Here is a 26335-nt window from a genome sequence, read left to right on the forward strand (position 1 = left end):
AAGGCTTGCAAGCATCAGACATGATGCTTAAACTGTTGTCTGGGAAAGCTAGCAATAGAGCTAATAGAATCATTCATTGCAAGCAAACAATGTAATAACAGCTCCATCTTCTCTTGTGATGACATATAATAAGCTATGCATTATGAGCAATCATCTGTTTGAGGGCATTTAGGCTGTGAGACAAATCACTTGCACAAACACTGCCCAGCAACCTCCTTTTTTTCTGCTTGCAGCTGCTGTTGCAGGTCTTATTTGCTCCCCTTTACAAGATCTGAGGTTGCTGAGCTGGTTGGTTGAGGTGAGCAGCAGTAGCTTGGACTTTAAATGCCAAAGATGCCAAGAAAGTGTTCCTTCAGTTTTCCTTGAGTATGGTGTGGATGTTTTGCCAGGTACAAATAAATGGTTCACACAAATCATGCAACCAAACTCCAGAGTAGTGTCCACAGCAAATGCCTGCTCTAACCTGAATGCACTCTTTAATTCACCTTTTTCACCTGAATGACAGCCTCTAGCAGGTGTAGGGACACCACAAAGGAGGAGGAAAGCAATAGCCTGCTGTCAGCAAACAGCACTTGAGTGCTGTCAGCTGGGATTCTTCTGTGAACACACGTTCTTGCAGGAGACAGAAGGTCTTGCCCTTTCCTCCCAGCCCCTGCATTCCCCTGAAACACAAAGGGTGAAGCCCAGCACCAGAAGTGTTACTGCCTTCTGCCATTAGCAAGTTTTCCTTCTCTTCTCTCCACTCATCTTCACAGAATCATGGAACTGTTTGGGATGGAAAAAGAAAAGATGAAGTCCAGTCATTAAACCAGCACTGCCAGGTCACCACCAAACCATCTCCCTAAGTGCCACATGTCTGCATGTTTAAATACTTTAAGGGATGGTGAATCAACCACTTCCCTGGACAGCATGTTTCAGGACTTGACAACCCTTCTGGTCACAATGGGTTTCAAAATGCCCAACCTTAAACCTTCTCTGGTGAGACTTGAGGTCTTTTTTCTCCTGTCCTATTGCTTGTTACTTGGGAGAAGTGACCAATCCCAACCTCATGCTTGCCCTCTTTCAGGGGGAGTGAAAAGGTCCCTCCTCAGCTTTCTTTTCTCCATGCTCTCGATCCCTCTGCTGCTACTCACCAGCCCTGTCCTCCAGACCCTTCGTCAGCTTCACTGCCCTTCCCTGGACACACTCCAGCACCTCAATGTCCTTTTTGTAGTGAGGGGCCTATGACCCTCACTACAAGAGGTTATGAGATGCTCATAACCGCAGTGAGTGCAGTATTTGTTTGCTTGACTTGAGCACAACTAAAAAATCATTTTAGATGGGCATATTTTCATTGCCTGTTAAAAAAAAGCTGATGCCTCTTTACCTGTGAATAGGAACACTAGAAAGAAATCTGAGTCAGTCCTCAAATCTCTTAAATAGCCCCCTTATCACAAAATCACAGAATGGTGGGAGTTGTAAGGGACATCTGGAGATCAACCCAAATGACTTCTATTTCAGTCTTTTAAAGCTTGATCTTGTACAACTAGTTTGGAGTTTTATGTCTTCCTAACTCTCTTTCTCCCTTTCCTTAACCACACCTCCAATATCATCATGGCCTATTGATGCCCTGCCTTAATCAGCTCTGCATTCCTTGAACTGCAACAAGCTCCTAGCCCATTCCATCCTCAGGAAGCCAAACCACTCTGCTAACAGAGAAGGAGCATTAAACATTCCATTAAAAGAGATAATTTGTCCAAGCTGTTTCAAAGTTAGAGAGCAGATTGGATCACAAAAAATTATTACCCTCACCAACCCTACCTGTCAGGTGAGGTCACTCCTGTTATGTGGCTTCCTAATAATCTTTTTACTGCCTGCATAAGACCAAGAGATCTGCAATGTTTTTCCCTGAGCTGTTTAGTGGCATGAAGGCTCCTCTGACTAAATGGATTTGTTGCATTAAATCTTCTGCTTTTCCAAGGATCTTGGTTTATTTCTAGCAAACTGATTTGTTTTAGATCGAGGGGAATGTCAAATCTACTGCTGCCCACCCAAAAACAGCACAAGCAACACCACCCTGAACCTCAATATTATGAGACACCTTCCAGGATGTTAAATCTTCTAGTTAAGCAAGTCAATTGCACTGCCATAAAAAGACAAGGCAGGTGATTGTTTCTAACATTTATCTTAGAATGCCTGCAGGGAGGTAATCAAACCTTTGCAACATCCTTTCCAACGGCTGGTAGGGCAGGAAAGAATTCCAGACCCAGTCAAAGCATTTTGTTGCTGCTGAAACCTAAATAATAAAGGCAAGATTTGTTCACCTGTGAGCTGGTCACTGCCAGCCAAACCCTGTTCTCATCACAGCACCTCTTGCAGAGAGACTTTTCACAAGGGTGTTCAAAAAAAGCCTGGCTGAGGCACTTAGTGCCATGGTCTAGTTGATTGGACAGGGCTGGGTGCTAGGTTGGACTGGATGGGCTTGGAGTCTCTTCCGACCTGGTTGATTCTGTGCTTCTATGATAATGGTGTCTAGCAACAGGGCAGTTTTATTCTGCAGTTCTGGGGTTGGAAGTAGGCATTAATTGTACACAGAAGAGATCAAACAGGATTTTCTCCAAGGTATGAAAGAGTTCTTCATGTCTGTGGTCTCCAACTCCTGCTAATAAGGATGTGTCTCCTGGTAGCTTAATTTTCATCTCTGTTGTTGTGTCAGGTCAAGACAGCATGGTGTGCTGCTGCTAAAATGGTGTCATACTTCTTGGGAATTTTCTTTGCCACTTCCTTCACTTCAGTCACCTTTGACCCCTCTCCTCTCCACCAAGTGGAAAGTTTTCATTAAATCTTTATCAGTAATTAGTGATGTCAGAGATCCAGCAGCTAATGATGGATGGGCTCTGCCTTCTAATACACAGAGAGTGGTGGCAGCAGGAGGTGCAGGGCTGCTGTTACAAACTTCCCATTCAGGAGAGATCTGCTCCCAGCTTGTTGCTTGGCTTGGTGGCCAGCAGGTCGAGGGAGGTGATTCTCCCCCTCTACTGCACTCTGGCAAGACCTCACTTGGAGTACTGATCCAGTTCTGGAGCCCCCATTACAAGGATGTGGATGTGCGGGAGTGTGTCCAGAGCAGTGCCAGGAGGATGCTCAGAGGGCTGCAGCAGCTCTGCTGTGAGCACAGGCTGAAAGAGTTGGGGCTGTGCAGTCTGCAGAAGAGAAGGCTCCCAGGTGACCTTATTGTGGCCTTCCAGGATCTGAAAGGGGCTACAAAACAGCTGGGAAGGGACTTTTTAGTCTGTCAGGGAGTGACAGGACTAGGGGGAATGAGCAAAGCTGGAGGTGGGGAGATTGAGACTGGATGTGAGGAGGAAGTTGTTCAGCGTGAGAGTGGTAAGAGCCTGAAATGGGTTGCCCAGGGAGGTGGTTGAGGCCCCGTCCCTGGAGGTGTTTAAGGCCAGGCTGGATGGGGCTGTGGGCAGCCTGATCTAGGCTAGGGTGTCCCTGCCCACAGCAGGGTGGTTGGAACTAGCTGATCCTTTTGGTCCCTTCCAACCCTGAGTGATTCATTGGCGTCTTGAGGGATCCGTTTTGTTACCTGATATCCACCTTACGTTTAAAGCTCATCAGTAACCTGGGAAGAAGCTCCTTGTGAGCATTCCTCTTGCCTATGCTTTGCTTCACCACGGCTTGCAGTATCTTGACTTTTAAATCCGTTATCTTTTTCAGAGAGATCTCACAGAACGATGCCTTGGAGGTCATAGAAGCAAATGTGTTTTCCAGACTTCCCAAACTGCATGAAATGTAAGTAATGAGCAATCTAAATTCAAAAGAGACAATTCTAGATTCATTATAGGCAAGTATCAAAGGTTTGGCAGTTTGGTGCAGGTAAGCTCTGAGAAAATCATAGCAATGAAGGAACATTTGCAATCTCCCCTCCATCTTTTCCATCTTCTTATCTAACTGTCCCTTTTCTTTCCCTGCTCAGCCTGAAACTCATCCTCAAACAACTGCTGATAGCAAAAGGTGGTGGGGTCTATAGTAAGCCTTTGAAATCGTGCAGATCTTCTGCTGTCAGAAAGAAAGCCTCAGTGTATAGCACCTCTACAGCATGGGGCGACCACGGGTATTTTAAGACCAATATCTGGACTGAGTTCCTCTGCCGTTTCATTTTCTCTTTGCAGAAGAATTGAGAAAGCCAACAACCTCGTGTCCATTGATCAAGATGCCTTCCAACACCTTCCAAGCCTCAGATATTTGTAAGATCTTTTGCTTTTTTTCAAGTACTGTAGTCGTTTTGCATGACTCAGATGTGTTTCTGTCCAACTTGTGCTGAGCACTTCTGGTAATAAGACAGGATAATGCCCTCTCTTCCCCTGCTAGTTCCACGTTGTCAATCCACATTTTCTTCCCCAGATCTGCTCACAATCCTCAGGAAAGCTGAAGATAATACTCTCTATGGAGCAGTCACACACATAAGGTCCTTGAGACTTTCTAAGCAACAGTTTGAAACTGAATAGTGACAAAAGAAGCTAGGCTTTATTTTTTTCTTCTTCTTCTTTTCTTTTTTCTGTCTATAGAAACAACCTTAGGTTGAAATTCCTCCTGAGAGCTTTGGCACAAAATCTCTCTCATCTTTCTTTGCTATGGCTCTGCCTTAAGTTAGCCTTCCTGCACATGGTATTAAGCATTCACATTCTCTTTTCTTTAGCAATGGCAGTGCTATAGCATTGGTTTTCATTAATGCTTCACGTGAGATGGTTACAATCAGAATACATATGGTAGCAATGGTATAGACAGTGACATTGAGGCACCCTCAGCAAGTTTGCAGATGATACCAAGGTGAGTGGTGAGGTTGATAAGACTGAAGGATAGGATGGGTGCCATCCAGAGGGACCTAGGCAGGCTGGAGAGACTGAAAATACAGGGGATGGCTTGTCTAGCTGCTCCCCACTCCTCTTTAGCCAGTTCTATTCACTGGCTGAAATCAGAGGAAAGCAGATTTGGGGCACCTTTTAGGATATTGTCTCTTTTAGGCACACAGGACTGACAGAGACTCCCCAGACTCTTCCATTTCTGACTGGCTCCACTCCACGTGTCCCATGAATTAAATGCTTTGTTGACATTTTTGATGCTTTCCACTGTTCCCTGCTTTCTTTTTTTTCCCTTCCAGAAATCCAATGCTTCAGTAAGCAGAAAACATCCTCTGCTTTAATCCTGGCCGCTTCATTCACATTCATTCTCATGCCAAAGTCTTTAAATTGATAAAAATCCATCTTTGATGTTTACTTCACCCATGGATTTATGCTGCAGCCCCTCTGTGCCTTCATTTTAGGAGGCAAGCGCAAGCCTCTCTTGTATGACTGTAACTAGCACAAAAGCTGCAAGTGTCTGAACAGATGAATGTGTCTCATCCTGTGAAGACAAGCTGAGAGAGCTGGGGCTGTTCAGCCTGGAAATGGCTCCAGAGAGACCCTAGAGCAGCCTGCCTTGTAGGGGCCTACAGGAAAGCTGGGGAGGGACTGCTTATAAAGGCATGCAGCAATAGGACAAGGGACAATGGTTGGAAACTAGAGCAGGATAGATTTAGATTGGACATTATGAAGAAGTTCTTTACCATGAGATGGTGGAACAATGGAACTGGCTGCCCATGGAGCCCTCATGCCTGGAGATATTCAAGATGAGGCTTGATGGAGCTCTGAGCAACCTCTGTAGTTGGGGATGTTCCTACCTCCTGCAGTGGGGGTTGAACTAGATGACCTCCAGAGGTGCCTTCCAGCCCAGTGCATTCTGTGATTCCAATGGCAAAGTTTGAGGTAGCTGCCCCATGGGTATTGTTGGTGTCAGGTTTGATATTGTATGAAATCCTTTTCCATTTCAACTTTTGAGGCTTCTCTCCTTTTTCTGAGTTTCCTTCTCTTCTGTGAAGAGGTCACTGGGGGACTGATAGAGCAACTGCTTGAGTTTAGTCCCAGGCATGGGCTAAATGTTGACACCAGTGCTGGTGGTCACCTTTCTGTGATATCTGAGGAAGAGTCAGTGGAAACAGCAGATGAGATGCTGGTGAGACTCAGTGGGTTGATGGGACTTGTCCTTATTTTTTGAGGGTTTTGGTGTGGGTTTGTTTTTGGGATTTTTAGCTTTTCACACAGAGCTTCCAGAGGTTGAAAATGTGGGGTGAGAGCTTTAAACAATTCAGAAAAGGGACAGCTCTTTGTGTGGGTAAAAATGCTATCAACAGCTCTTTGATAAGTGATGTGAATTTGAAGGCCATGAAGGCAAACTAACAAACATTTATAGATCACAGCAATTGGGATATATTCCTGTTGCCCATGTGGGGGTCTGTGACAGCTTCTCAATAGTTCAGGTCAGGCAGCAGAGCTGGAGAAGGAGGCATACACTTGGAGAGGTGCTTGGTCCAACCTTCTGCTGTAGACCTCTGTAGCCCTTCCTGGTCTGACCCACCAGTCAGAATCACAGAACATTAGGGGTTGGAAAGGACCTCAAAAGATCATCCAGTCCAACACCCCTGCCAGAGCAGAAGCACACATCCAGGTGGGTTTTGCATGTCACCAGAGAAAAAGACTGCCCAACCTCTCTAGGCAGCCTGCTGCAGGGCTCTGGCATCCTCACAGTGAAAAGGTTTCTCTTTGTGTTCACATGGAATCTCCTCTGCTCCAGCTTGCACCCATTGCCCCTTGTGCTATCACTGGATATCACTGAGCAGAGCCTGGCTCTGTCCTCCCAACACTACTCTTCACATCTTTATGAACATGAAAGAGGTCACCCCTTAGTCTACTGTTCTCCAAGCTAGAGAGACCCAGAACATTTGGCACAGGCAAACCCATACCTCTGTATAGCAAACCTCAGCTGCAACCAGCACACCAAAGCAGAGGAACTCAGTACTTGCCCCTTATCTGACTTGTTTGTGGCTCTTCTGAAGCTTCCAGTCGTGGTGGCAGTCTGGCAGGATATGAGATACGTGGTCTGATTCCTCACAACAGTGTTAAAACACAGTTCAGAACATCTCTTGAGGGTAGGAAAAAAATATATCTATTTAGTGGCAATTTTCATTCTGCAAAGAAAAAAAAAGGAGAGGAGAAAAATTAGTCAATGTTAACGTCTGAGACTGAGCTCAGGCACCATAACCCATCAGTTTGATGACCTCTGCAACACTTCACTTGCAAGGCTTTCTCTGTGATTCTTCATGAGTAGTTGCACAGCCACTAAGTCTTATTTATGAGCAGGCAGGAAGTTCTGGCTAGCCTTGTCAGATCTCTCATCAGATTCACAGGCTCGTTACAGCCACTAGCTGCTGAACATTAAGATACTTTTATCTCTGTCAACTGGGCTACAAATACATTTCCCACTCTTCCCCAGCCCTTTGTCTCCTTCATTGTTGTTATTAGTATGGCAAAAACACTAAGGGGGGAGGGGTGTCAGAGCTTTTAAAATGCACTGCTGAAATACTCTAAACCTTCTAGAAAAAACCAAACCCTCACGACCTGAACTTCTTCACCAGTCCTTCAGAAAGCCAAGTGAAGAGAATTTTTAATTGGCCTTCTTGGATATATGCCAGCTAGGCAGACTGCTTCAAAATGGTAACATATTGACCTTTTCATGGGTACAAGATTATTTATCTGGCTCTCATTAGGGAGGGCTGTGGCATTGTCTGTTTAATAATGTAGTGATGGCTTTTCAAGCCTATTTTCTCTCCAGAATTAGTTCTCAAGTGTAATCTGTGTCCTTTGGTGGTTCTTTTTTTCCCTACAGTGGATGTGTCAATGTCCTGTATTAAGCAATCCCAGTTTAAAATAGAAATACTTAAAAGAAGCACTCGGATCAGTTTCAGAATCATAGAACTATAGAATGGTTTGAGTTGGAAGGGACCTCATCTACTCCAACCCCCTCTGCAGCCAGCAGGGAGATCTTCAACTACATCAGGCTGCCCAGAGCCCTGTTGAGCCTCACTTTGAATATCTCCAGGGATGGAGCCCCAGCCACCTTTCTGGGCAGCCTGTTCCAGTTGTTCATTATCCTCATGGTGCAGAACTTGTTCCTAACATCCAATCTAAATCTGCCTTTCTCTAGCAGAAAGCCATTGCCCCTGATCCTATTCCTTCAGGCCTTTGTGAGCAGTCTCTCTCCATCCTTCCTGTAGCCCCCTTCAAATACTGGAAGGCTGCTCTTAAGTCTCCTCAGAGCCTCCTCTTCTCCAGGCTGAACACCTCCAGCTCCCTCAGCCTGTCCTCGTAGCAGAAGCGCTCCAACCCCCTGATGATTTCCATGGCTCTCCTCTGGACCTCCTCCAGCAGGTCCATGTCCTTCGTGTACTGAGGGCTCCAGAGCTGGACACAGTACTTCAGGTGAGATCTCAGCAGAGCAAAGTGGCAGAATCACCTCTCTGGATCTGCTGGCAGTGCAACTTTTGATGCAGGCCAGGATGCCATTTGCCTTCTGTGCTGCAAGCTCACACTGTCTGCTCATGTCCAGCTTCTCATCCCTCAGCACCCCCAAGTCCTTTTCCACAGGGCTGCTTTCTATCACCTCATTCCCCAGACTCTATTGATACAGCTGGAGGGTTGGAAGTGAGATGAAATGTAGGTCACAGAAGCATGTGTTTCACCTGCAAAAACAGTTATAGTTTGGAGTTGTGGTGAGCAGAGCCCGAATTCAAAGTTCTGCAGCTGCTTTATGTGCCTGGTCTTTTGTGAAGGACCTGACACACATGTGTACTTGGCAGCCAGACTTGTATTTGCTGCAGATGCAGTGAAGTCTCCCAGAATTTCTGACCCTTTGCATGGAGTTGGTTCTTCAGTAAGAAGTGTAGCTCCATTCCTTCCTTAGACCTAGCAGCTTCGTAGTTAAAGATCTTGCCCCAGAAGCAGGTGTCATGGGTTAGCCTGCATGGCTGGCACACAGGAGTAGGAGGAATCATAGAACCACAGAATCAGAGAATGGTCTAGGTTGGAAGGGACCTCCCATGGGCAGAGGCACCTCTCAACTAAACTTGGCTGCCCAAGGCCTGATCCAACCTAGCCTTCAACATCCCCAGGAATGCATCATCCTCTGTGAAACCTATTCCAGAGTCTCACCAACTTTGTACTGAAGAACTTCTTTCTAGAGGCCCACTCTAAACCTAGATCTTGCTGGAATATATCTCACATGCAGTATAAAGTAACCAGCATAGAATCACTGAATGCCTTGATTTGGAAGGGACTTCAAAGATCACCCAACCCCCTGCCATGGGCAGGAACATCTCCCACTAGACTAAGCCCCAAAAGCCAGGAAAGATGAATGATATCTTTGCTCAGAGAACATTCTGTTATACAGCCTCATCCAACCTGCTCCTAAACACTTCCAGAGATGAGGCATCCACAACTTCTCTAGGCAACCTGTTCCAGTGTCTCACCACCCTCATAGTGAAGAACTTCTTCCTAACGTTCCATCTAAATCTACCCTGCTCTAGTTTGAAATTACTAAGGGACACCAAAATTGTCCCCAGAGTGATGCTGTGTTTATCTTTGCCTACCTGGGACTTGCAATTTAGCCCATACCCATCATAAATTAATCAGGCACAGTGCATTCCAAGTTTTGTTAGAGCAGCTCCTACCACTTTGCCACAAAAGTCAGTAGACAGGTTGCTATATCTGGAGAGAAGCAACCAGAACCTTCCAAGAATTCAGTTCTGAAAGATTTTTCCCCTGCTGATCATGGTGCTGTGTTTTCTCAAGTGCTGCCTGCAGGAAGCCTTTTCAGAAAGACAATTCCTGCTTTGGAATGCAGCCATCAGCCATCTGAAAAAAAAAACCAGGTTCTAACTGAGCTGTTTATGCATGGCAAAGAGGACCTCAGTTCTAACACAAATTAAAGAGGACACTTGTTTCAAGTGAGGCTACTAAGGATGTATGTCTTCGATGGTAAATATATTGACAAAACTGTCCTGCAGGAAAGATATTCCATAAATTGGATTATCTACATTCTAACAAGATTATCCACTTAAAAGTCTGTAGAGATTTGCTTGCTGAATAAAAAAAGGGGGGAATCTAGGGTGTAGTCTACCTATTTTTTTTCCCAGTTCTTTTCCCTGCAATTAATTAAAAGAACATCCTCTCCTACTCCTAATCACTGCTCTGTGCAATCAGTGCTTTCTGCCACCTGTAGCTGTATTTCAATATATAATGATTTGTCAGTGTTGCTTTTCTGTTCCTCTCATGCTGTTCAGTTGACACCAGTACAGACTGAGCACAGAAGACTTTGGAGTTAGTGGAAAGATCAGGAATGTGGCATCGCTCAAGGCTTTGGAGGTGTTTTGTCCCACAGAATCAGAGAGTGTAAGGGATTGGAAGGGATCATCCAGTCCAACTCCTGTGCCATAGCAGGATCACCAAGGGCAGGTCACACAGGAACACAACCAGGCAGGTTCTGAATGTCTCCAGAGGAGACTGCACAATCTCTCTGGGCAGTCTGCTCCAGGACTCTGCCACCCTCGCAGTAAAAAGTTTTTCCTCATTTTGAGGTGAAACTTTCTCTGCTCCAGCTTGCACCCATTGCCCCTCCTCTTGTCATTGGACACCACTGAGCAGAGCCTGGCTCCACCCTCCTGACACTGCCCTGCACATCTTTATCAACATGAATGAGAGCACCCCTCAGGCTTCTCCAGGCTAAAGAGCCCCAGCTCCCTCAGCCCTTCCTCAGCAGGGAGATGCTCCACTGTCTTCATCATCTTTGTGGATGTGTGCTGGACTTATTCAAGCAGTTCCCTGAAAGATCCACAGTGAAAGGCTGCTAACCAGTGTGGCATTTTGAAATGCTGGGAGTAACCTACCGTTGTCCCCAGTGTTTGAACAGTAGACGTTGTAGTACCATCACCTGTCAGTCCTTCACTGTGGAGACTGAGGTTTTGTAGGGAATGTACTGCAGAAAGGCAAGATTTTGATGTCTTCTCCTCTGTCCTGCAACAGCCACACACTGCTCAGCAGCACTTTGCCTTTTCTTTTGCCTACTGAAGGAAATGCAAGTCATAATGTGTGTGTAAGGAGGTTCTCAAAGAGAATTGCAGCAATTCTCAGCATCTGACTCACTCAGAGTTAAAGGCAGGCTTCAACTGAGAGCCTACTGATCTCCAGTAATTTCGAGAGTCTCCTTTAAAAATGCTGGGAGAGGGAAGTTTCAGGTTCTTCTATTGCTCCTAATTTTTTTCAGCTAAGTGATTTTACAAAGCCTAAGTGCAGACACACTTTAAATTACAAAGGCCCTGTGAAATCCACCTGCTTTGTTACTCAGACTTTCTGTTTAACCACGTGTAATAGGTCTTCAAAGGCATTTCCATGGAGTTTTCTTGGCCACACATGACAGCTGCTAGTTTTAAGTTAATGCAGTGTCACACCACTTTGACTTCTGAGAAGAAACAGTTGATGACATTTCAGCAACTTTCCTAAACAGGCATTTCCAATGATCATTATGCTTCTTTAGTGTCTTTTTTTCCTCCCTGCATACCTTAATATCGAAACATAATGCATTATAAGAAAGGGAACAATTTGGCTTTTCAGTATCTGAGGATATCCAACTCAGAGAGCTCACAGCAGTTCTTAAGCAAGGGAAGAACTGTTTCATGGACCTTCACTGCAGTACTGCATCCAGTTCTGCAGCCCCCATTACAAGAAGGATGTGGATGTGCTGGAGTCTGTCCAGAGAAGGGCTACGAGGCTGGAGGAGCTCTGCTGTGAGGACAGACTGAAAGTCTTGTCCTATCACCACAAGCCCTTCTAAACAGTCCCTCCCCAGCCTTCCTGCAGGTCCCCTTCAGATATTGAAATGTAGGTCTGAGGTCTCCCCAGAGCTTTCTCTTCTCCAAGCTGAACAGCCCCACTTCTTTCAGCCTGTCCACATAGCAAAGGTGCTCCAGCCCTCTGATCATCTTGGTGGTCCCCCACGGGACTGATGTCAGCAGGTCCCTGTCTCTCTTGTGCTGGGAGCCCCAGAGCTGGACACTGCACTCCAGGTGAGGTCTCAGCAGAGCAGAGGGGCAGAATCCCCTCTCCCCATCTGCTGGCCACTCTGCTTTTGATGCAGCCCAGGCTGCCATTGGCCTTCTGGGCTGCAAGTGCCCATTGCTGGCTCATGTCCAGCTTCTTACCCACCAGCACCCTCAAGTCCTCTCTGCAGGGCTGCTCTCAGTCTCTTCATGCCCCAGCCTGTCTGTTCAACTATTAGAAATTAATCTGCAAACAAAGCAAACTTCACATGCAGACATGAAATAACATTGTTCTGTTTAAGTGTCAGGATAAAAAAATACCTTCCATTTACTACTAATATGTTCCTTAAGAAATTAATAGTCTCAGTTAAAGGTTACCTTCTCTATCATCTCACGTGGTAAAAATACAAAGATAAAACTAACCTTTCAGGCTAGATTTTCTCTTTGTTTGGTAGAGTAAAAATGAGATATTTTAGTGGCTGAGAAAAACTTCCAGCTGGTCAAAGCCTAGTCCAGCTCCTCCTCCCTCCTGCTCACAGCTCTGCTTCCAGCCATCTCCTGCTGCATGCCAGTATCACATTTGTCTTGCCCTTGCTACTGCTCTGGATGACAAAATCTGGTTAAACTAGACATGGTACCTCTCTGTGGATACCTGTCATCGTGGTTCCTTGCTGTGAGTACAGGATTGTCCTCTACAGTCAGCATTTCTGGGATGATGTTTCATGAACAGGAACCACAGCACAGAGCTTCGTGATGCCTATGTGGAGGGGGGGTGGAGGTTGTTAAATACAGAGGCTCAGGCCCTTTTCCAGTTGCACAAACTGCTGAAACACTCCCATGGGTTCAGCTGCTCACTGTTGGACATACTGGGGAGCAAACCATCCCAATTCTCTCTTATTTTCTGAAATAGTCTTGTTTCCAGTGGAATGAATGTGTTCTCCATTGAGCAGAAGCTTAAAACTGCAGTAATTGATAGTTGGTGTCTTGAGCCTCTGTGAAAATAATTATCCTGTGTTGGTGCAGTTGGTTTATTAGACTGTGGGTGGGAAAATTAGTATCAACAGGCTCCTGAGATCATCAGGAGGGATTGTGTGATTATCCAAGGTAGAGTTTCTTCCTTGACTTCAGTGGGGCAGAATTCAGCTTATGCTTTGGAGAAAACCCCTTCCACATTACAAGTTTCCCATTTGTGGCTAAATTTTGCCTTTTGTGGCTGCCATTCAAAGTCCAGTGTGTTTTTTCTTGCTTGCTAAATATTGCATCTTTCCTGGTGCCCAGCAAATAATCTTCATCTCTTCTCTCCTGTAGGTTAATATCAAACACTGGCCTTCACGTTTTACCTGCTCTCCAGAAGGTGCACTCTTTCCAGAAAGTTTTACTGTAAGTATTAATGTCTGCTTTTTTTAACTCTTTCTAAAGCTCCCTTTGAATGTTCTCCTGCTCCATCAAAACTTTTCAAACCATAATTCCTCTTGTGTTTGCCCATTAACCTCACTAAAACATTTTGGGTTGTGATTTTGTAGGCATCGATGGTGATGATGTGGCCCAAAAGTTCCCAGCTCTCTCCCAAGCATAGAATCAGTCAGAGTTGGAAGAGACCACAAGGATTATCTAGTTCCAGCCTCCCTGCCATGATCAGGCGGGCCAGAGCCTCATCCAGCCTGGCCTTAAACACCTTGCATCACAACTTGCACTTTACAGAACACTCTTGCTTCAACCGTGCTATGCCTGGGTGGCCCAGAGGTCTTTCATTGCCTTTTCACCACTCGAAATCCAAACCAGGCTGGTGGCAGTAGAAATTTGTTGCCACCTGGTGACAGTTCTTCAGCCTGCATGTTGCTGGCCTGGAAGCTGTTTTACCTTGGAAGAGGTGGCCACATCACAGAGAGGTGGGGTGGAAAAAGGGATAAACGTCAGGGAAATTACCACAGTTGTATTTTTCACTGGAAGGAAAACTGTGCAGAGAAGGAAATATTCTTTTCTATGGAAAATCCCAGTGGCCATTGGGAGGAACTGTAGAATTTTTTGTGAAAGCAAGCTTTATTTTTTGGTTTTCTTTTCTCTAAAGGCACCTTTCTTTCCTTGTAAAAATTTCCTATTAAAAAAAACAAACATAGAATCATAGAATCAGTCAGGGTTGGAAGGGACCACAAGGATCATCTAGTTCCAACCACCCTGCTGTGGGTGGATGCAGTACAAGCCTTGGGGGGATTTGAACTAGATGATCTTTGTGGTCCCTTCCAAACCTGACTGATTCTATGATTCTAAGTGTCACTTAGTGCAGAGCTGTAGCCAGGTTGAGTTGTCAGCACAAGATAATTCTGGAACCCTTAATTCCGGAATTAAGGGTTAAGCTTAATTCTAAACTTTGCAGATGTAATTAGTTTTGTTCTGTGCTTTCCAGCAGAAACAGCAGGAAAACAACCATATCCCCATCCTAAGTGATGAGTAAATGCAACTTAACAACTTCTATTTTGAGAAAGCAACAGAATGTCTGTCAGCCATTCTCTTTCTTGCACCAGTCAAAACTGAAATGCCTCCTTCTCAGCTCAACAAACTGCACTGACAGGGGTCCTAAGTCTTAAGTTCTTAAGCTTATGAGCAACCCTTTTGGTATCAGCAGGGACTGATTTGTGGACTGGTGGGGTACCTTGGTGAATCAGGCCAAAAAGGGCTAATAGCATCTCCTCTCCTTGTTGGGAGGCTGCAAGATAAGGGAGTCTTGCAGGCCCTCAGCATGCATTTTCTGAGCAGTGTGTTTGCTGGAGGAACTATTTCACCTGGCTCAAGCTTTGTTGTTTTTTAACGGCTGCAGCCTCTTTGGGTGGAAAGTATAAGGGTGTTCAGAGAGTTTCACTCCAGTCTTCTTTGCCTTTGTTTGTGGTTTGCAGACAAAATGTCTTTAAAATGCAGGCCATTACCTGTAATCATTCATCAGACTGATTATTAGGAAACAGTATTAGTTAAGGAAGGAAAACTCAACTGGATGTTAGGAAGAAGTTCTTCCCAGTGAGGGTGGTGAGACACTGGAACAGGTTGCCCAGGGAGGTTGTGGATGCTCCCTCCCTGGAGGTGTTCAAGGCCAGACTGGATGAGGTCTTGAGCAATCTGTTCTAGTGGAAGGTCTCCCTGCCTGTGTTAGGGAGGCTGGAACTTTAAGTTCCCTTCCAACCCAAACCATTCTATGATAATATGGGGGGAAGATGATGTTTGAGATAGTCTATTTTATTGACAGGCTTCCAGAAGTACCACAAAAGTGTCTTTTCCATTGTGTTTTCATTTTCAGAGATATTCAAGACAATATCCATATACGTACCATTAAAAGAAACTCCTTCTTGGGTCTGAGTTCTGAAAGTGTGATTCTGTAAGTAAGACACAGCAAAGTCAGTCATTCATTCTTCTTCTCCTTAACTCATTTCTTTACCAGAAGAGGGTCAAGAAAACCAGGGGAACAGCACTATTGGAACTTCCAGATTCAATTTGTTCTTTTAGACTTCTTCCTTACCTCTGAAATCTCTGCATTCTGTTTCCCTGCCATGAAAAATTAATGCTTACACATTGGGTTGGTTTTTGTTTGGTTGTTGGGGTTTGGGTTTTATTGTATTCTAGTCCTACTCTTTATTTTAGAAGCGCAGGATAGAGCAAATTTAGTAATTACTGATGGCAAGGTTAAACACATTCCACCTACAGCAGCGGTTCCATGTGATACAAATTGTGTTCAAAAGGAGAGCATGACTCATAAATATTTACAGTCAGCCACATCGTTCAGAGAGAGGTGTTTATTACTCAGGCAAAACAGATGTGGATGCAGTGGAAACGCAGTGTATTTGTACACAGTGTCAATGCACACACACACACACTGCTTCACAATGCAGTTTCCAGCTGCATGGGTAGGTGACTCTACATTTGACTTGAACACTCATGTGTTTTAAAGAACTATCTGGCTTCTTCCATTGTTTTTCACTTTATTTTCCTGTTGGTATATCCAAAGTGTTTGCTGCTTTCATTTCACCTAGCCAGTGGCCAGCCTGCACAAACTTCCCTCGTGTGTGTGTGTGTGTGCAGTTTACTACACAGACTGAAACAGGCTCACATAGACAAGCAAGATTTGATTGACTGATAGGGCTCGTGTTGATTTGGGTGGGAGCAAGGTAGAACCATGTCAAGGTCCAGAGAACAGAGATTAACAATATCTCTGTCCAGAGGAGCAAGATCTGTTCTTATAGATTTCTGTGTTGTGAAACTAAAGTGCAAGTAGGACTATAGATCACCACAAAAGTATTTATTAAAGGATAAAGATGAACAAAACAGAGGGGGAGAGAGAAGGGAAGAGAGAGAGAAAAAGGAGAAGCAGCAGGGAAGGAAAAGAGCAGGGATGGCATTACCACCAGCCGCAGAAAGGGGGGAGAGAGACAGGTGCGTGGCCCGGGGCTGCTCTTCTGTGGAGTTCGTCAGGAGTTCTTCTGGTGGAGGTGCAGCTCTGGTGGAGGTGCACACCTAGAGGCCCAGCCTTTGGCAGGCATTGCTCATGTCTTTTTACACAGTTTTTCGGGTCAACGTCCAGGTGCAGCTCCCCAGGAAATCTGCAGGGGTCTGGTGGCAGCACCGGGGGAGAGCCTCCACCCCCTCCCTGCACTGCTTACCTGTCCATACCCCAAATACACAGAAGCCTTTTCTCTTTGGGGTAGCTGACATAAGATGTACACATCCTGGGCATTCATGCCAGGCTGAGGTCCAGAATTTCCTCCAAGGTACTCTCTGTTGATTTGCATCCCTGAGCTTTCAGACAAGCACCTCGCCTGAGCCTGGGAGCTTAACAAAGGCAATCTTTCTCTTTGTTGATTAGGGAGAGAGGATGGCAATCTTTATCTTCGTTGGTGAACGAGAGAGAGAGGGGATTTAGACTCTCACAAACCACCAGTAATATTTGAAGAGAAGCCAGAAACAAGTTACTTAGCAATTAGCTCTTCTTTCCCATCAGTTCTGTGCAACCTTTGTTTGCACTGAGGTCTCTGAAATATTAAACATACAAGAAGAGTTCTCTAAAGTATGGAAAATATGATGGAGTGGGTCCAGAGGAGTGCCACAGAGATGATCAGGGGGCTGGAACACCTCTCCTGCAAGTACAGCCTGAGGGAGCTGGGATTGTTCAGCCTGTAGAAGAGAAGGCTCCAGGGAGACCTCATAGCTACCTTACAGTAGCTGAAGTGGGGGTACAAGAGGGCTTCAGAGGGTCTGCTTCCAAAAGCCTGCAGTGATAGGATGAGGAGCAATGCTTTGAAATAAGAGCAGATTTAGATTGGATGTTAGGAACAAGTTCTGCACCATGAGGGTGGTGGAACACTGGAACAGAGAGATGGTTGAGACTGCATCCCTGGAGATATTCAAAGCTGGGCTAACAAGGCTCTGAGCAACCTGAGCTAATCTGGGATGTCCCTGTTGACTGCAAGGGAGTTGGACTGGATGACCCTTGGAAATCCCTTCCAACCCAAACCAAAGTAATGATAACCCCAATGCTACAGCAGAAGTTCACCTTGCTTACAGGTCTGCATGCCACTTGGAGCACCCTGAAATAAGGTGTAAATAGTACCTCAAGGGCAGTGGCCTCCTCTACTGGGTGAATTTTTAAGGTACATCTTAAAAATACTGCTCTAGGCATGAAAAGGTGAGCAAAGCCAGATGCCATGGGGCCTTGAGCAACCTGGTCTAGTAGGAGATTGACATAGACCCCCTGGTCTATGACAAGGGTGGGGTGGAACTATGTTATCTGTAAAGTCCCTTCCAAACCATTCTTTGAGTGCCTGAAAAGCCCCTGTATCCAAACTCTGGATTTCTGCCTCCATTGTCACTAACATAAAGAGTGGATGGAGTCCAAAGGACACTGGTTCAAGTGAAGGAAGAATTTGTCTCAAAAGAAGCTTATCTATATGGAGTATAATGAAGTATTAGGATTTAAGTCAGATGTTACTTTTTTCCCCTTTTCTTTTTACTACCTGAATGCAATTAGCCAAGTGACAGGGCTGTATAGCTTGGCAATTGTGACTCTGATTTTACAGCCTCAGTATCTCATTGCATTAGCATCATGCTCAGTGAGAGAATGCAGTAAGTACTAATAGTGTGATTAAAAGCATATCTATCAGCCTGGCAGCAATGAAAGGATAAGATCAATGTAATATAATAAATGTTTTAACTGCTGTAAGCAGGAACATGTCTCTCTTCTCTGCCTGCTCACTCATGTCTAATAGTGCTTGCAAGTGAAGGGGGACGGTGACAGCTCTCCTGATCCATCCTGACAGGCATTATGGACACCAAGCTATGCACATCTGCCTGTCATGGTCAGAAGGGTAATCCTTTTGGCCAGGCCCATGACTGATTTTCATGGTGACCTCAGCTCACCACCTCAGACCTTAGATAAGCAGGTCACTTGCCTGCTCAGCTTTCAGTGTGAGTTAGAAACAGAACCCCCCAGGTTTGCTGACAGTTTAATTAAATCAGGCCGGGCTTTGCCATCCATCAGAGCCGTCACTGCCTGTTGGAAAGGGCCTGGGCTGCCAAGTGAGGCTTTAAAGCAAGATGAAAGATTGCACTGTAAAAGATGACAAATATAACTGACCCAAATGTAAATTTTTAGGAGCGTGAAGGGAAGAGAAGGAAGGACGTGAAATGTTAATTAGTTAATGTGCTGCGGTAATAACTTGGCAGAAAGCCCCAGCAGTTTCAGTTCCCAGGTTCACTACCTGCCTCCTTCTGGGGAGGAGGGAGCCTGGGGAGGTGGGACTGGGGCAGCAGAGCAGACTGGGAGTGTAATTTATTAAGGCAGCAGACAGAGGAGGAATCAACTGCCTCCTGGGCAGCTCGGCACCATCACCGCCCATCTCTTGTCCTCCTGCAGGGCTCGGTGATGCTCAGCCTTCCTCCCCTGCCTGCCCAGCTGAGGATGTGAGACCACCACAGATAGTCTTTTTTACTAATAAATGGCACAGCTTAAGCCACAGCCTGGTGTTTCAAAAGCACCATGAAAAACAAAAGTAAAACTAACAGTACCAGAAGGAAAGATCCAGATCTTCATCACTCCTGGGATCAATCTGGAAGAGCATCACCCCACTGCAAACTTCCCAGGGCAGCACCAGAATCTTCATCAGCTCTGCCCTTGCTTCAGAAGCTTACTCCAGCAATCATCTCTGATAGTAGCACTCAACTGTCCTATTCATGTTCGTGCTCTCCAATGCTTTCCTCCCAGCTACTGGGAACAAGAGAGACTGAGTGAGCTGGGACTCTTTAGTTTGGAGAGGAGGAGACTGGGGGGAGAGTGCCAGGAGGCTGGAGCCAGGCTCTGCTCTGTGATGCCCAACAACAGGACAAGGGGCAATGGGTGGAGGTTGAGCCATAGGAAGTTCCATGTAAACAGGAGAAGAAAATTTGTCACTGTGAGAGTGCCAGAGTCCTGGAACGGGCTGTCCAGGGAGGTTGTGGAGTCTCCCTCTCTGGAGATATTCAAGACCTGCCTGGATGTGTGTCTGTGTGATCTGGTACAAGTGATCCTACTCTGGCAGGCAGGTTGGACTGGATGAGCTTTTGAGGTCCCATCCAGCCATTCTGCAATTGTGTGACCAGACCACATTCCTGGAAATTCCACCATTTAGATATCCATTCATTAACTTTGGTTGGTTGAGATCTATTTCCCTAATTTGAATTAGAGATATTTTAGTTATGAAGCAGGAATAAGAACACAATAACTTTTCCCTTCTTTATTGCAGGTGGCTGAATAAAAATGGGATTCAGGAAATTGAGAACCATGCCTTTAATGGAACCTCCCTGGATGAGCTGTAACTATTTTTGGAAATAAATCACTTGAAGGGGGTAACTTTTCTTTTTTTTTTTAACCTTCAGATTGCTTTAGCATAAATATTGTTGTGTTTTTCAGAAACCTAAGTGATAATCACAACCTAGAAAAATTACCAGATGAGGTCTTCCATGGAGCAAATGGACCTGTAGTTTTGTAAGTAATGGTCAGAGATTATTTTTCCTAATTATTAGCTCCCTAGGAAAGGACAGAGGAGAACGTAGGGATTTCAACATCTCACAGGCCTTGGGGTTCTGAACCAAATAGCAAATGAAACAAGACAAAATCCTGAAAGACATAAATGCAATTTCAGTCTAGGTCATAGAATCACAGAATCAACCAGGTTGGAAGAGACCTCCAACATCATCCAGTCCAACCTAGCACCCAGCCCTGTTCAATCAACCAGACCATGGCACTAAGTGTCTCAGCCAGCCTTGTCTTGAACGCCTCCAGGGATGGCGACTCCACCACCTCCCTGGGCAGCCCATTCCAATGCCAATCACTCTCTCTGCCAACAACTTCCTCCTAACATCCAGCCTAGACCTCCCCTGGCACATTTGAAACTATATCCCCTTATTACAGCCTCCCTTCAGGTAGTTGTAGATAGCAATAAGGTCACCCCTGAGCTTCCTCTTCTGCAGGCTGCACACCCCCAGCTCCCTCAGCCTCTCCTCACAGGACTGTGCTCCAGGCCTCTCACCAGCTTCTTCCCTCTTCTCTGGACTTGTTCCATCATCTCAACATCTCTCTTGAATTGAAGAGCCCAGAACTGGGCACAGCACTCAAGGTATGTCCTGACCAGTGCTGAGTACAGGGGCAGAATAACCTTCCTTGTCCTGCTGGCCGCACTGTTACTGATCCAGGCCAGGATGCCATTGGCATTCTTGGCCACCTGGGCACACTGCTGGGTCCTGTTAAGATCCATGTTTTCACTTTGTCCTCAAGGTTTTTTAGCACTATTTGGATCCAGGCATTTAGGTTCAGATTCCTCTCCCCAGCTCTGGAAGAGAGTAGTGTTTTGTTTGGGCTTTTATTTTTTCCAGAATAAAATGCTGTGAGGTTTTTTGTTTGTCTGAGCAAAATCAAGAATGGGTGAGTGGGTCCTCAGTGCTTAAATCTAAGCTGCTTACCACGGAAGATCTGCCTCTGCATCTTCGAAGCTTAATCCTGAATTCCTACCCTACATGGACAGGGACTGGGATGTCCCATCCCCTGCAGAGACAGGCATGAAATATATCTCACACAGCCAAAGCAGGATGAATGACAAGCTGGAAGCAGGACCTCAACACTAGAGAATTCAGCAGGAGGCTGCTCATGGATCTCAGTCACTATTACCTCAAGCCATGGGATTTGAAAATGCCTGGGAGCGCGCACAGCTGCTTGTGGTTCTGAGCACCTGCTCATCTAAAAGCTGCAACAGACACACGAGATTCTCTTCTTCTGTCTAACAAATTCATCAGACCATTTCTCTCTGCCCATCTACCCTGTATGTCCAGATAGGCCTAGGGGATCACCCAGAAAGAGTGGAGCTGTTGGGAGGTTTTGCACATGGGCTGCCCAGAGAGGTGGGTGAGCTACCAATCCTAGGTGTGTTTAAAGGTCATTTGGATGTGGTGCTTGGGGCTATGGTTTAGGGTGAACCTTGCAGAGTGGGGTTACTGGTTGGACTTGGTGATCCCTGAGAGTCTTTTTCAACCTGAATGTTTCTGTGATTCTGTTAGAGTGGTTAGAAATCTCAGAAAGAGAGGAAAATGCCTGGTTAACCTGGAGTTCAGATGAGAGCTCTTCTGAAGGCCTGTTGTGAAGGTCAGTGCACCTACGATATAAAGAGCTGTGGCACAGGTTACTGAATTCTGCTCTGCTTCCATTATTCCCCCAGAGTCTCACTCCTTTGAAAAGACTGCCAGTGGAGCATCTTTTCACCAGTACTATCATAGATGGCTGGTTGGAAAAGCTGTGTTTCCTGTAGCAGAAAGTAAATGCAGGTTGTGTTTTGCAAGCTGTACCTGATGCAACTATATTCTGGGGGTTTGTCAAATTGATCTGGCTGAAGTTCAGATCCATTTGATAGTTCAATTTCTAGCAGCAGGTTATTTGTGTAAGAAGATTTTTGTTCTGTTACCAAGTTACAGCCACCCTTCCATGGATGGGAAATTGCCTCTTTTTATCCTGAGAGCATGAATCTTCACCCATGGTTGTAATATGGGCTGGGAATGGCCTTTCACTTATGCAGATGACTGACCCAGAGTCGTGTCTTTGCTGGGACAAGGAGTGTTGTTGAAATCAAACCCATAATGCAGACTTCAATGATTGATTAGAATGAATAGCAGAACGTTTCAACTCTTGACCTTCAGGAACCAGTCTGCTACAGGCCATTAATACCTACTTCTATTTTTGAATTCTGCACACAATTCTGTGATGTTAAAATAATGTGAAAGAAAGCCAAACGCAGACAGGAACATCAGAAAGCACCAACCTCAGCCCTCACACAGGCTGCACAGACTCATGAATCAAATCCTCTCTCAGGCTTACAGCTCTTGGCTGAATTAGAGTATCTTTTTTTGGAAAGACATCAAGTTTTGAGCAAAAGGATTTCAGCACTGACAGCAGGCAAGTAAATCAAACAGCTAATTACACCCACAACTCTATGTATTCTTTCCATACAGGAATACACTGCATTTCCAACTTGGAGCTTCATAGCTTCAATTTTCAGTCATATGGTTTCATTTAAGCATCTTCTGGTGCTCCCAGAGCTGTAGTGGCTTGCAACAGCTTTTACTGAAGTCCTTGGGAATCCTGTGGCTGCATGCTGATTCAGATGCAGGACAAGGTATGGCTGTGGTCCATCCTGGCCTTGCAATCTGTCTTTACAGATTCACAGTTTGCATTGGGTTGGAAGGGACTCTCAAAGGTCACCTTGCCCAACCCTCCTGCACTTGGCAGGGACACCTCCAACTAGATCAGCCTGCCCAAGGACACACTGAGATTGATTTTTAATGTCTTCAAAGATAGGGTCTTAGCAGGGCTCCCCCTGATTAACTTGGGGTATTTGATATGAGTCTCCTTGCTGGCTCCTACTGCCTGAGGGCCCCCCAGTGAGTTGACGTTCATCAATCTCAGGAAAGCTCCAGTAGATCCCTGGCTCAACAGCTGAGTCCCTGAAGTACAGCCAGAGTGGTTTTGACTTGAAATTAAGGAGAAACTTCTTCACTTTATGGGACACCTGAATGCATTCCTGTGTGAACTACCCTAGATGTTCCTGCCTTGGCAGTGGGGTTGAACTCAGTGATCTCTGGAGGTCCCTTCCAACCGCTAACATTCTGTGCTTCTGTGTGATGGAGCAGTGGGCCAGGCTACCTGAGAGGTTGTGATGTCTCCTCCTCTGGAGAGTTTCCAAATCCTCCTGGACACAGAATCATAAAATCACAGAATGTTTTATGTTGGAAGGGACCTCCAAAGGTGATCTAGTCCAACTGCCCTGCAGTGACCATGTTCCTGTGTACTTCTGTTAGCAGGGGCACTATACCAGATGATCTCCAGAGTTCCCTTCCAACTCCTACCATTCTGTGATAAGCACAGAGGAGTTGCTGTCTATAACTACCTGAAGGGAGGCTGTAGCCAGGTGGGGGTTGGTCTCTTCTCCCAGGCAAGCAGCAACAGAACAAGGGGACACAGTCTCAAGTTGTGCAGGGGTAGGTCTAGGCTGGATGTTAGGAGGAAGTTGTTGGCAGAGAGAGTGATTGGCATTGGAATGGGCTGCCCAGGGAGGTGGTGGAGTCACCGTCCCTGGAGGTGTTGAAGCAAAGCCTGGCTGAGGCACTTAGTGCCATGGTCTGGTTGACTGGACAGGGCTGGGTGCTAGGTTGCACTGGATGATCTTGGAGGTCTCTTCCAACGTGGCTGATTCTATGAGTCTGGTCTCTGGTTTCTGCTCTACCAGCCATTGCTTGTTATTTCTGTCGCTGCCTTTCACACCTCATCAGCTGGTCAGGATTTTTGCTAATGCAGCAGGCTCCCAGTGAGACAGCAAAGTGATTGGATTAGAGTCAGATTCATTCTGCTGTTCCTGCACTGACTGCTGTCAAGGCTGACGACTGGCAGCCAAGCAATAATAGAAGGATCTGTATTCCACTCACCAAGGCTTTCTGGTTTGACTTCCTACTGCCACTTTATTATCTTGTTCCTCATGCTTAATTGATTTATCAAGCCTCTCACTAGAGAGCAGCATCCCAAAGAACCTCTGCACCGAGGTCAGTGTGTGGTGACTCAGCAGAGCAAGTTAGTAAACAAGTGGCACCACGCCTGTGTTTGCTACTTGAGGGCTTGGTGTATCAACTGCAGTGTCAGTAAGTAACCCTAGCAGACCCACCAACACACCCTGCAGAAGAACACACCCTTTCCCTAATTTCTGTTTGTATGCAGTGATGAGCAGATTGAAAGCATTTCTGGCTCTGCCAAGTCTCTCTTGCCTTTGCACTAGAAACAATGGCCTGAGGTCAGAGTAGCAGAGTGGGACCCACGTTTGTTCCTCTGTTCTCACAGCTCGTGGTCCAGTTCTGAAAGGTGCTGCATTCCTTTAGAGCCTGGGTGCAAAGCCTCTGTTGTGGGCACTTCATGGACAGAAAGAGCATCTTCATCTACTACCAGTTTTACTAGCTGCTTTCTGAGCTGCCTAGGAACTTGTTAGGCTTGGCCAAATTAAGCTAAAGACTGTGAGTTCAACTAGATCCATTTCCTGCTGTTAATTTGGTGAGACTCTACAATAGGCTGCCTAGGATTCCCCCTCTCTGGAGGAGTTTAAGGCCAGGTTGGATGAAGCCTTGGGCAACCCTGCCCATGGCAGAGGGATTGGAACTAGATGATCTTCAAGGATCCTTCCATCCTAAACCATTCTGTGATTTTAATATGATTCCATGAGTTCTGTTTCTTAGAAGGAGAACAGAGGTGAAAATCTGGGTGTTGGTACACAGCAACTGTCTGAATTGTCTTACATGCTGCTAAAACCTGATCTCTCCCTCACATGGCATCACTCATGCAGTAATAGGATAATAAAAGCAATTTGTGCAGGTTGGGTAACACACCAAACATCACATTGTTCTCACATCACACTGTTAGGGCTGAACTGGGGACTGTACCTTGGAGGGAGCATGGAGCAAATGGCAAATATTGTCAGGCCAGATCCGTGTTTAGGTCAAGACAGCTGATTCTTTGCTTTTCTGCCCTCACCTCCAATACTGCATCCAGTTCTGGTGTCCCCAGCGTAAGAAGGACACACAGCTCTTGTGCTGAGGCCAGAGGAGGCCACAGGGATGATGCAAAGGGTGGATATGAGAATAGGCTGAGGGAGCTGGGTGTGTTCAGCCTGGAGAAGACTCCAGGAAGACCTTAGAGCTGCCTTCCAATACCTGAATGGATCCTGCAGGAAGGCTGCAGAGGGACTTTGCATAAGCATGTCTAGAGACAGGACAAGAGGGAATGGTTTTAAGGTGAGAGAGAGCAGGGTCAGACTGGATCTTAGGAAAAAGCTCTTCAGTACGAGGGTGGTGAGACTGTGGCATGGATTGCCCAAGGAAGCTGTGGATGCCTTCTCCCTGGGGGTGCTCTAGGCCAGGTTAAGCAGCTGAGTCTAGTTGAGAGGAGTCCTTGCCCATGGCAGAGAGATTGGAGTAGATGATCTCTGATGTCCTTTCCAACCAAGGCATTCTGTGACTCTATGATTTGGGACCATTTCTCTCTTGTGTCAGACAGCTGTACAATACTACAAAGAGCAGAGGCACTCCAGCAACTACTGCATCCTGGAGCCCTTTCAGGCCATGCAAATGCAGGGGCAAAGGGAGGACAGGGTGATTTTCCTTCAGTTCATTTGTATTGCTGCTTTTAAGAGAAAGTGCTGTCATGAGCTGAGGGATGCAATTTGTGCCTTACTGAGGCAAACACAGGGACACTTTGCTCCAGCTGCCACACTCTGGAATCATGGGGATGGGTTCCCAAGTAGCTTTTAGTGTGGAGATGGAACACCTGTGGTCCCTCTTCTCTTCCCCCACCTTCATGGATCAAGTGAAGATTTAGTGCCTGCATGATGTAGCTCCTTTTAAAAGCCCCACTCATTCTGTCCTTAATACAGTCGTAGCTGCTTCCATGGCTGCCTTTGATAGCCTGTCCCACACAGTAATTGTCTTCCACATAAATACATCTCTCCTAACCTCCTGTAATCTGGCTCCTGTCTCCACTTTGATCTGTGCTCACTTTGCTTTTTAAACCTCTGGAAATGTTATTTTTGTCCCTTACAGTCTGACCCATGTCACCCCTGTGTTCCTTCCTAATGAGTACAAACCTTGATATCTCCAACCTCTCCCCACATCTGTACCCCTGTTTGAGCTCCTTTCCTTGTATTTACTGCTTTTCCCACAGCAGCCTTGCTGGGATGATGTGGTGTTCATGCAGCAAACTTCTCTTGTGATTTCATCAACATCTTTGTCCTGATTGTTGCATTTACTGGATAGCTACTAATCCCAGCATCAATGGTTTACGTCCCTGCTACC

At 45.9% G+C, this 26335-nt stretch overlaps 1 protein-coding gene and 1 long non-coding RNA gene across 10 annotated transcripts in view; one reads left to right on the forward strand and one right to left on the reverse strand.

Moving 5' to 3' along the window:
* FSHR (follicle stimulating hormone receptor) overlaps positions 1 to 26335 on the forward strand; it is a 326011-nt gene that overhangs the window by 291996 nt on the left and 7680 nt on the right. For all 6 annotated transcript variants that reach the window (XM_064164314.1, XM_064164315.1, XM_064164316.1 and 3 more), the window contains 6 exons: positions 3703 to 3777; positions 4158 to 4232; positions 13259 to 13330; positions 15237 to 15314; positions 19708 to 19776; positions 19875 to 19949. In XM_064164314.1, the coding sequence (XP_064020384.1) occupies positions 3703 to 3777; positions 4158 to 4232; positions 13259 to 13330; positions 15237 to 15314; positions 19708 to 19776; positions 19875 to 19949 (444 nt within the window). The remainder of the gene's footprint in view (positions 1 to 3702; positions 3778 to 4157; positions 4233 to 13258; positions 13331 to 15236; positions 15315 to 19707; positions 19777 to 19874; positions 19950 to 26335) is intronic.
* On the reverse strand, positions 460 to 19161 carry LOC135186535 (uncharacterized). 4 transcript variants are annotated; one of them, XR_010307009.1, is made up of 6 exons: positions 18995 to 19161; positions 15267 to 15312; positions 12603 to 12707; positions 10802 to 10978; positions 6884 to 7048; positions 460 to 765 (listed from the first exon to the last, which is right to left on the reverse strand). It is a non-coding gene; the product is annotated as an uncharacterized LOC135186535 (long non-coding RNA). The 4 variants fall into 4 exon arrangements; XR_010307006.1 differs by lacking the exon at positions 18995 to 19161 and having other exon boundaries at positions 15267 to 16033; XR_010307008.1 differs by lacking the exons at positions 10802 to 10978; positions 18995 to 19161 and having other exon boundaries at positions 15267 to 16033.

The sequence above is a fragment of the Pogoniulus pusillus genome, chromosome 25 (genome assembly GCF_015220805.1).
Source record: "Pogoniulus pusillus isolate bPogPus1 chromosome 25, bPogPus1.pri, whole genome shotgun sequence".
Classification (NCBI taxonomy): Eukaryota; Metazoa; Chordata; class Aves; order Piciformes; family Lybiidae; genus Pogoniulus; species Pogoniulus pusillus.